The sequence below is a fragment of the Pundamilia nyererei genome, unplaced genomic scaffold (genome assembly GCF_000239375.1).
Source record: "Pundamilia nyererei isolate P.nyererei 1_Seehausen unplaced genomic scaffold, PunNye1.0 scaffold00333, whole genome shotgun sequence".
Taxonomy (NCBI): domain Eukaryota; kingdom Metazoa; phylum Chordata; class Actinopteri; order Cichliformes; family Cichlidae; genus Pundamilia; species Pundamilia nyererei.
In genome coordinates this window covers 73,431-85,225 of record NW_005187734.1, presented here as the reverse complement: position 1 = coordinate 85,225, position 11,795 = coordinate 73,431, and the positions used below count along the sequence as shown (strand labels likewise).

The 11,795-nt window shown below is 43.2% G+C and overlaps 1 protein-coding gene across 1 annotated transcript in view; it reads right to left on the bottom strand.

Moving 5' to 3' along the window:
• The window catches only part of LOC102215143 (receptor-type tyrosine-protein phosphatase gamma-like), a 146,095-nt gene that overhangs the window by 95,246 nt on the left and 39,054 nt on the right, over positions 1-11,795 (bottom strand). Inside the window, exon 7 of the mRNA XM_013915622.1 lies at positions 7,678-7,835. Within this exon, the coding sequence (XP_013771076.1) occupies positions 7,678-7,835 (158 nt within the window). The remainder of the gene's footprint in view (positions 1-7,677; positions 7,836-11,795) is intronic.

The following is an 11,795-nucleotide window of genomic DNA, read 5'->3' as shown; positions in this document are numbered from 1 at the left end:
AAAGAGCTGGTTCTCTAAAAAGAGCCGGAAATCCCATCACTATTTCCCTCCCAGGCTTCTAGACTTCTGATTGACCAAAATTTTGTTTTTAGCCTTTACATGTGGACAGACATATTTTTTTAAAACTGCACGTGTGGATGAGATTTTATTTTTAAAAACGAAAATGGAAAATCTCTGTTAGAGTGAATTGTTAAATGTTGTCATTTTTATGCTTACCATCTCTACATTGTTTCAAACTGTGTGATCAAAGGCATTCCTTTGTTCCCCTCTCCAGCCTGTCGAATGGTGGGAGGCTGTAGTGTTTTATTACAGGCACATCCCATGTGAAGGTTCTGTTTTGTTGTTTAGTAAACTTCCTGCCCTTCATGGCCTCACTTGTGTTGTGCATGGTGAACCAATAAAGGAATTGAGCCATATATAGGGTGTGGGGGAGACTACCCTTTTTATGATCAAGGATGTTGTTAAAAACAGTTGTTATCAGGAAGTCCCGCACACAGAAAGACACACTCACGTACACACACACACACACACACACACACACACACACACAATGCCTTATCTTTTGTAACCATAGGGGGGTTTTACAATGGGAGGTGCTTGTGTGTTCTCATCTCCCACGTGTGTGATCATTAAATCATCGTTTGACTCAACCCGACCGGACCAGTGTTGTTATTGTGGGTTTTTCTTCTGGTGTCCATCCCCAATATTTTGAACCTTAACAGTGTACTGTAACTGTTTTCAATAAAAGGCGGCAAGCGGAGCCCTGAGTCGAGGTCGTCTGTGGTAGGATTCAGAGTGCTCTGAGACACCGACCGGGGCCTCCCTTGCGCAAGTAAAATCGATTGATCACTGTTGCCTTGCATCATTCCTTCACGGAAATAAGTCTCACAAGTCAGCGAGGTCTAAGTTTAGACTCAACAATCTCCATTTTTAAAAATACCTGTGTACGTGTGGATATAGCCTAAGTATATTTATTTGAAAATCCAAATCACCATATCAGTATTTATTCTGAAGAGGTATTTTACAATGTCATGTTACAATTTAAAATGTACTGAACCATCTCAGGTGGAAGGATTAACTCACCCATCCTACTTAGAATTGGTACTCATAGGTTAATCTCACTAGTATTTCTCTGTTGACATCTCAATTTTAGGGCAATTGTGAAATGAGTCGAGTATAACAAAAAACATTAAAAGGTTGACGACACACGAGACCGGCTCTTCATACACATGTGTCCACACACGCAGTCTGTTTGAAAGGAGCCGATTTTTGTTGAGCTGTCATGTAAGTATCTGAGCATCGGCCCCTTTTTGCTAACCCTACTTCAACTATCATCCAAAACGAAAGTGTTTCAAAAACCAAGACTCAACAGGCCTTTGATTTTATTCACTTCAGGCTGAATCTCGTTTCGAAAACCTGAGCCCAAAGCAGCCGTAAGTCAATTACAAAATGAAAAGTGTCACTGAAATTCCAGGAGGTAGCTTACAAAAGCTGTATTCAGGAGTTTCCTGTCATGTCAAATGTTTACGTGCAATAAAGTTTCTACTCAAATCAGCACATATGTCTTTATTGGCAGTGTTAAATTGATTGTACTGCTTACACGTATTGTTGGTATGTTGTCCTTTGAAAATAGAATAAACATATTCCTTCCATATACAAACATTTTAAATAAATAATATGTACTGAGCACTGTTATGTACCCGGTAGGTTTGGGTGGGAATTTTGTAAAGCGCTTTATTGAAGTAATGTGGCGGTCAAACAGGTGGTCGGCGGGCTGCAAGTGGTCACATGTGATGGCCCTGGTTTTCCTGAGACAGGAGAATCTGGCAATGGCCTACAGGGGTGGCAGAGGGCAGCCAGGGATTTTTGGGGCAGTGTTTATTGTCCTCGGCGCAGCCCCCTGCGTACTAAACACCCAGGCAGTAAGAGAGTACGCTCTCAAATGAGGAGTGGCAGAAGGTCAGGTTATTTTCCTCAGGACACAGGAAGTGTAGCTGCTGCAGGACCTTCTTTACCAAGTGGACCAGAAAAAAAAGTTTGTTATTGCTATAAACATGGGCAAAATATTGTTCTGTCAGTAGTCTTAATGCCGGATCACCTTCTTATTTATGTTAAGTAACAGGGCTTAATAATTAGGGTGGATGGACTTTCCTTCTCATTAGGGATCAAGGGGTCACTTCAAGGAGGAGTCTCTGGAGGTAGCTTATTAGCAGAGGATTAGTGTCACTTTTGAGTGTGTGCAAGACAATGATGCATCTGTGGTACCAAATACTCAATTTATGTTTAATTTATAGAGCACTTTTCTCAACACTTTGGAGCTCAAAGTACTTTCTATAAAACCACACACACACACACACACGCACACACACACACCATTAAGTGCGCAGCATCTGTTGAGTTATTCTGCTCAAGCTGGCCTGGTTACACAGGATTTCCTTCACAATTACAATATGATGAACGTAGTAAATAACATCAAGTCACACATAACACTGAGTTGAACTGAACAATGGTTATCTTTGCATTTCCCAAAGAAAAACCTTGACAGTTTTAAAGTATAAACTACTGAAGGCACAGGGCAAGTTTAACATCAGGGCTCTTTATTTAACGCTTACTTCCATACTGTTCATATTTCGTGCTTTGACAGTATGATTAAGGCCAAATCTTCCCTTATAATAATGTCTACACCAAAAGCGGAAGGACAGATCAATTTGGAATGGAGTTATCTAACACATTTTCAGACAGCAGAGTGGTTTTACAACTTAATTGGAGAAAATTATCACTCAGGTCACTTTTTACCTAAAGCACGGAGTAATAACAGCCACAGTGATTTAAAAAAAACAAAACAAACAAACCTCGAACTTCTAGGATTTATCATACAGGTTTGTGTAACCATTGCAACTGTTATGAACAGTAATAATAATTTTTTGCACATCAAGTCACCCTGCATATTAAGCTCATAGCTCTTTTGTAGATCTCTGTTTCACACTTTAATATTGTCTTCTTTTTTATCTTCTTCTGTTTATTTGTACCATTTGTATTTTATGTTTTATTTCTATTTTACATGTTAATCGGCATCTGTGTGTGGACAGCAAAGAACGAATTTCATTGCACAGAGAAATGCCTTCTTTTCCTTTGGACACATGACAATAAACACTTCAACTGTTAAATACTATTTTAAATGCTTTGTCCTAAAAAAACAAACAAACAAAAAAACCCAGAACAACTCGTAATTACCCTTTGTAAATCTCAATATCAATTCAACATTTATTAATATTTAGAACAAAAAACTTGATTATTGCATACTTGTCTGCCCATTCAAAACAGTGATAGAAAACTTTGTGTGTATGGGACTTGCCACTGTTTCACTGAGACAGCTTTGTAAGTTGAACCCTTTTCATGATTTATTTTTTAAGAGATCAGGTAGCTTAGAGTAAATTAAGTCTAAGTTGTTTATTTTCAGACTACGTAGTTACATTGCAGATTATTGTGCTTGCAGGCATAATGCACTTTTCTTTATATAGCGCCTTTCTAATCTTACTGACCACTCAAAGCAGAGCATGTTATTCTATACACTTAAAGCACTTTATGTACGTTGCATCCACAGCTAATTTAGAATAACCAATTAATATAACATGCTTGTCTCTGGAACAGGAGTGCCTGAAGGAAACATTCACAGGGATACACAGGCCATCTAAACTGCAGGATATGCAGGAACCTTCCTTTTCGAGTATGTAGGAAACGTTTTACTACAAGACAACAGTGCAAACCACTTTACCACCATGCCTCTTATCAATCCATCTTCTCTCTAGGCATCCTCTGTGGGATTTCTGTTCCTTGTGCAATATATATATATGATCACTCCTGAGCTGTGTTACTATTTCAAAGTTTAGAACTCCCACGACCCATCAAGGACCAGCAGGTGCCTGTCTCTGTCAAATCCTGAGCAAACAGATCAGATAAAAATACACACGGACATGACTTTCCAATACCACCATTTTTCTTGGTAGTGGACCTGCCAATTCCAGTACCAAAATAAGCAGGTCCACCACTGGTGCCCTGTGCTTTTCACAGATGAGTATGAGTTCACCCTTAGCAAATGTGATAGGGTCTCAAGGAGATGTGGAAAATGTTACCCTGCCTACAACATCACTCAACATGACAGATTTGGTGGTGGGTCAGTAATGGTCTGGGGAGGCATAGCCATGGAGGGACGCACAATTACTGAAGCCAGGATGCTATACCAGATGTTCTCCATGGAACCATCCAAAACATACTGTCAATGGCAAGAGAATAATATGAGAACAGCCCCACCAATACTGGAGATGAACCAGTCCTGTTCTACTGAGCATATGGGAGAAGGATACAGCAGAGGACAACAATGCCCAGTGGCTAGTGGATCTAAGAACAGATTAAAGCACAGTGGCAGACATCCAAGAGCAAGTCTTTGTCTAAGAGCTGGACAGAACAGGCCCTGGCATGATTCACATCTACTGGCTAAAGTAGCCATGACTGTCTGGCAGCACAAATGAGCAAAATGCTAATAGATGAGACACAACCAGAATGGCTAATGAAAGCCTGGGCAGTCCTAATCCCAAAGTCAACTACCTGACTCAGCACAACATGAAAGAAACCTGTCAGCCATCATAGTGTCTAGCATGAACAGGCACATTGCTCAGTACATGGGCGGGGCACAGAAAGGAATTTGGCAGAATCACTACAGGGACAAAACACCAGCTGTTGGCAGATAGAACAGTCACTAGAGACTGTAAGACCAGACTGACCAGCATGTGCACCTCCTTGATTGATTACAGGAACACTTATGACTCAGTCTCTAACACGTGGACCTGAAATGTCTAGAACTATAAAAGATCAATGAGGCGATGTGGAGAACAACACTGGAGGCTAGCCTCAGCCAGATCATTACCAAAACTGACTTCAGATACTAACTATAGAATGTGTCTGTGAAGGTTCTCAGTCATCCAGGTCATTGTAGTCTAAGGAGCTTGGGAAGAAAAGCGTCTGGATTTTTTAAAGTTGCTTGAAGACCTTTCACCTCTCATCTGAGAAGCTAAGTTAATTCCCAATAAAACTAACAAACAAACAAACAAACAAACATCTGTCTCCTATTTTTTGTCACACATGAAAGAAGCATCAATATCTGATGAGAAGACTCATTTATTTTTGGTTGTTTTTTTATCAACAGGAGAAGAATGTCTCTAACAAGTTGATTTGTTCACCTAAGATGATTTGTCTTAATTTTCACATGGCATTGCTTGAATTTGACCCTGAAAAAGGCGTATGAACCCTGTTCCACAGTTTCACTCACTGTAATAAATTCTTGTCATGTACGCTCCACTTCTGTGTTAAATCTGCTCTGGGTCCAGTCTGTACGGCTCACACCGTGACAGACCTGTCAGTTACAAAAGTTGTAAATGATTTTATTGCTTTGTTCACACTTTTCCTTCTCACATTCCATAGTGAATACATTCCGGAACATGCAATGCATGAGTGGGGCACAGAAAGGAATTGGCAGGAATACCAGAGGAGCGAAACATCAGCGGCTGGTAGAGAAAGCAGTTGCCCGAGACTGCAAGGCTAGAGTGACCAACCTGTGCACTGCCTGGATTGATTACAAGGAGGTCTATGCTTCGATGCCCCACACCTGGATCCTGAAATGACTACAACTGTACAAGATCAACAGGACCCTTAGAGCCTTCATCAAGAACTCAATGGGGATGTGACAAACAACATTGGAGGCCGACTGAAAGCCTATAGCACACGTCACCATCAAGAGCGGGATCTACCAAAGAGATGCGCTGTCCCCACTGCTGTTCTGCATAGGCCTGGACCTCCTCAATGAGATCATTAACAAGACTGTCTAAGGATATCAGCCACTGTGAGTACAAGAAAACAATTATTAGAATATAATGTGTTAAATTTGCTTAGATGAAAGGGTCCAGCAGTAGATCAGAGGAATAGGGAAGGATTTGTCTGTGGGTTTCAGTTTGGTTTAGCTACAGTAGAGGGAGAGGAATTTATGCACACCAGGTGTCAGCCTGTCATAAAAGGAAACAGGAAGCTACAGATGGGGGATGCTAATGCTAGTACGTGAAAAGCTTATAATTGTCATAACTTAGAAGTAGGTTTGCAGGAGACCCTCCACATGCTTAGCTGTTAAAGTAAGAGGCCAATGGCCCAGTGGATGCAGAGTGGGGGTCTCAGTGCTTGTAATATGTTAACTGTGTTTTGTATGTTTTGTAAAGGAATTTGGTGTAGCTTGGGTGAGGGGAGATGGACTTTTATGACCAGTAGGAAGTCACATACACAGAGACACACTGTGCTTTAACTGTGGCGACGCACACCCACCCACACACACAGTCACTCATGTACACTCACATAAACACACAGGTACGCACACACACTGGCACTCACGTGCTTGCACATACATATACAAACACAGAGTTTACAACACATCATGTGGGTTTTATGATGGGGTCGCTTCTATAAAGCTGGTTGTAACAAAACAAAGAAGTGAAGATCTGCAGAGGGACACCAGCCTTGAACGTCCCTCCTTCTAGAAGGTGCATGCGTAACTGAAGATGAATAAAGATTTTGTGAAATAACTACTCAGTCCGGTGCCGTCTCTGGAGACCCAACGATTAAAAAAAGAACCGGAGTGAAACTGCTTTAAGTAACACCACCTCTTCTACATCGATGATATCTTGCTGTATTCCCAGAGTGAATGGGACATCACTTCACTGATCCACTCCACAAGGATCTACAGCAACGAAACTGGAATGTTATTTGGACTCGAGAAGTGTAATCGGATCGTAACAAAGAGAGGAAAGGTAGTCAGAACTGAGGGCATCACACTACCAGAAGGCAACATTGTTGAGGACAGCTTCAAGTACTTGGGAATCCCACAGGCAAATGGGAACCATAACGAGGCCGCTAGGAAAGCTGCAACCACCAAGTACCTGCAGAAAGTAAGGCAAGTCCTGATTAGTCAGCTGAATGGCAAGAACAAGATCCGGGTTATCAACACCTATGCCCTGTTGGTGATCAGGTATCCTGCTGGGATAACAAGCTCCTGACCATTCATGGAGGATTTCACCCCAAATCCAGCACACTGAATCTGTACGCTAGAACCACATCCAGAATAAGACAATGAACATCCACGAGTACATCAGACAACTGACCACATGCTCAGTGAATACCTCAGACAGCAGAAACCCAAGAAAGAGGAGCAAGAGCAGCCAAAATGGGAGACACCCACTAGGGTGCTCAAGAATGACTGTGCTAAAATCCTGTGGGACTTTCAGATACAGACGGACAAACTGATGATGGCTAACCAACCGGACATAGTAGGGGTGGAGGAGAGGAAGACGGCCATAGTGTTAGACGTAGCCATAGCAAATGACAGCAACATCAGGAAAAGGGGACACGAGGACCCTCATGCTCACAGGCCCGTAGTAGAGAACCCGAGCTTAAGGGATAGACCGCCAGCAGAGGAGAGAGGGGAATTTTTTACATTTTATAAAATAGGTTGTGGTTACTTAACTTCAGCATTAACATAGAATAAAAATAAGGTTTTGCAATATGTTTAAATGAGTGGTGTTATTCTTATATAACTAAGGAAACAAGTTGACACAGCTGTATTACTGGCATGCTTCTTACCTGTTTGTAAGAGAAGTAGACAGGACTGCTGAAAATGATCCACTCTACCACCTTGCTGCAGGGTGGAGTGGTCAAAGAGCCAGTGTAACGATAATAACTTCCCAGTGAGGATGGCAGCAGGTCCTTAAGCACAAATGGCTCCAGAAAGGTCTCCTTTTCTGTTTGAAAGATAGTAGGACAGATTTCAATCAATGCAATATAATCTATATAACAAGCTTTATTTCCCTGCAAACTGAAGTGGCAAGGGTTCAGACTTGCTTCAGAGCCTTTAGGTTTAATGTGTCACGGCCCAGCGGCACGAGGTAACAGAGATGGACACAGGTGCAGAAACCAACCCGGAAGCGAGACGATAAGGGAACAAAGGATTTATTTCCGCCCACAGGCAAACACAAGCAAAAAAACAAAATGACGCCACCACACTAGTGGCGCGTAGGATAATCTAAGATAACGGAGGGTGACCTAGACACCTGCTGGGGCACTGGAAAAAGAGGAGATCACGGTCAGTGGGATCCAGCAGACAATCAACGATCCTCCACAGTTGAATTGAGTTGCCTTACTTGGTTTCAGGTGGGGGGGACAGGTGGGGCGGAAGGCCCGGAAGCGGTCGAGATGTGGGGAGGCAGGCAAGTGAGTGGTGGGCCCGCAGGCCACGTCGTATCAGCAGCAAGCGGCCCAGGTGCAGGAAGGCGGGAGTGAGGGAGACAAGACCTCCACTCCAGGTGCTACCTATGGGGATAGCAGATACTCAGGCGATGAATGGTTGAGAGCGCAGGTCTGATATACTGCCGGAATAATTGCTCACAGGTGGTCAGCCAGGGAGGAGCAACCGAACTCCGCCTAAAGGAGGAAGGGGCCGCTGTTGGAGACCTGCAGGTACCCTCCCAGACCCTGACATAATGTCTTGATTTCCTTTGATTTGTGCTTTCATAATTTAGCATCCCCAAGAGATGACAGAGAAAACAACATATGATTGTCAGCCTTGAAGTAACATTGTCAACTTTGACATAACTTAGTGTTTCACTCTTTAACAAAATGCCCAAGAACATGGGTGGGTAAAAAAGCTTTGAAGATGATGAAAAAAAAGAGAAGAAAAATGTTGGCAGAAGACACCATAACAAAAAAGACACCTGTGCTTCTTTTACAAACTGCCTTGCAGTTTGTTGCAAGGTAGCCAGTGAATGTCCCTGCACCATCAATGTGAAATTAAAAGGCTGAATGAAAGGTTCTAATAGCAAACACAGGGACCCAGTGTCTTTGCAAGGGTTTGCAGGTTTACAGATGGAAAGGTTCATTGTATGTCAGGAAAGAGATGGCTGTTTGGAGACACATCCCTTTTATTAATATTTTGAAAAACAAGTTACGGGTATTTGCATAACTTTTTAGGTATATGTACAAGTAGCGGTAATTACAAGTACAAAACATGTACTGTGCTTCATAAATGATTAACAAATGTAGTACATAACAATAACCTACAGCACACCAGAAAAATAGATTCGGACTACCTTTTAGGCTCAGGTGCAGTGACACGGCTTTAACAAGAAGAAAAGTCAGTCATTCACCACCATCTTTCTGCGCACTAAAACCACCAAAGTCCTCTCCTCCAGTGTCGGATACGAACAGGCTCAGGGTGGCTTCGTCATCCACTCTCAGCTTCTTTCCTTCGTTGTCACTTTCAAAACCAAACAAATCCTCGTTGTCAGTGTCAGAGTTGAACACCCTCTGAAGGGCCGTGGCGGTGTCCTCCGGATAGAAGTAACTTTTAAGTTTAAACTGCAGATGTCTATTATTAAAAGATACCTCCGTTATAAAGCTTTCAAATGTATTAAAATGTTCATATATTTTAGTATCACATGCCATTACATCCTGTCACGTACACACACACACACACACACACACACACACACAGAACACACACACATGCTGATAAGTAAGCTTGAAAAACAGGAAATGCTATGCAACTGTCTCTTGGTATAAATAAATCTGACAGCAATGCCTCGGTTGTGAGTATCACCCGATCACTCACCCGTGCACGTAGCTCTATGAAACTCCTTATGACTGTCTTGTATTCCTTCATCGTATTTAAAAATGTCACACACCACTGACACCTCCTCTCCATCATGCAGCAGTCCAGCCCTTTGAAATCCGTTGGTGATCGTGGATGTTTTCACACTTTTCCACGCTGTCAGATTCCACCGGTGGAGTTGAGCATAACTTGCTTTTCGCAAGTTTATCGCTGCTCGTCATCCACGCCTCCGGCTGAACGTGTAGCGCTACTTTGAAGTTTGTTTTTCGCGCTACTTGTACGGCACTATGTTGCCTGGCGGATGGACATGTGACCAACATACCACTCTTGAACCCCGACACTGTGTGTCTGATCACATGCCCTTCCGCCAGGCAACGTAGTGCCGTACGACAGCGGAACAAACAAAACAAATCGTCTTACGATATCACAAAAATCATGGATAATCCATAGAAAAGCCGCACCTGACTAAAAGCCTCAGGGTTCAAAGCTTGTGCAAAAAGTAGCGGCTTATAGCCCGACAATTACGGTATATTTAATGTTTCTAGAAGTTACATGTTTCAGATCATCAAACTAATTTGACTATTAGACAAAGATAACACAGGTAAACACACAATGTATTTTCGAAACGATGATTTCATTCATTATGGGAGAACAGTTATCCAAACCCACCTGGGCCTGTGTGGACAAGTAATTGCCCCTCTTGTTAAATCATGAAGTAACTGTGATTAACGACATTTGTTGGAATGCTGAGTTCAGTTTCACTCAGGCTTGAATCAACGCATCACTCAGGATCTGTTTGACAATGTGAAGGAGGCTAAAAGATCTCAAAAAGCAACACACCATGCCACAATCTAAAGAAGCAACTGAGAATCTATCAGTCAGGAAAGGGTTATGTTTTGAAGGAAGGCTCAGAGGAGGTTGGAGCTTGTTACCATCATGGGCTCATTCGGTCAGGATGAGAATGAACAGTCAACAATCACTTGCAAGTTTCTTGTTTTACTGAATAATGAGCAAAAGGAAAGACACGCATGGACTGCTAACTGAAAGGAAATAAAGAAAATAAAGTGTGTCACTCAGGAGACTCAAACAGAAACTCACCTCAGCTGCCGCCCCATGTGGGAGTAAAGAAAGAGTTAGCGGTAGGTGAGTGCAGTCCTTATATAACGGGTGACAGGTGAGTGCAATTAAGGGCAAGCACCACACCCAATCAAAGGTGAGGAAAAGAAAAAAGGTGCATCTGGTGAAGTGTGCTGAAAGGTGAGTCTTTACAACAGCCGCCCCCATATTTCTAGCGAGAAATATGTTTAACTGGTTAGAGTTGACCTTTGTCAGGAAGTGGGGCAGAGGAATCAGACACACCACAGGTCTGATATAGGTTCTGTCCTGCACTAAGACTTCTACAGTTCTGATGCGCTCATCTGGGCTCTTTAGGAGTGTTACTTTTCTACGGGCCAGACAGTTCAGGAGGTCGACCCAGAGGTCGACGACGCAGGCCAAGCAGTTCAGGGGGCCGACCGTGGAGCCAGCGGTGGCGGCGAAGCAGGTCCAAATGCCGACCGAATGGGATGCAGCTGCAGGCACATAACTGCAAATCGTCAGGCAGTTCTGCAGGCACTGGGCACAATGTACGGGGCTTGGTAGAGACAGGACCAGGTGAGTTAGGACCAGGAAGTGCAGTGACCTCTGGCGGAATGGCAGCCACAGGCAGTGAGTCTGGTGATGGCGGCACTGCAGGCGACGACATAGAAACTGCTGATGGTAGAGTAGGAGGTAGCTGAACGGATTCAGAGCCATCAGCGGACACGAGGATGTGCTGGAATGGATCTCCTGAATCTGAACTGAAAGATGTGAACAAACACTGGGCATGCGTGGAACTGTCCTCGGGTTGTAAGTTTGTGATCGGACCTTGGAGTGTACATCCTGTCAGGTTTCAGTTAACGGACTCAGGCGCAGACCGGGACTCCTTACAGGATTTACAGATTTTATTTACACAACGACACCAGGTGATGCTATTTACAAAGTGCTGGAGGGAGGGGAGGGGGGTCCAGGGTTCCGGGGTATGTGAGGGAAAAGACGGGAATCTGACGTCCTCCAA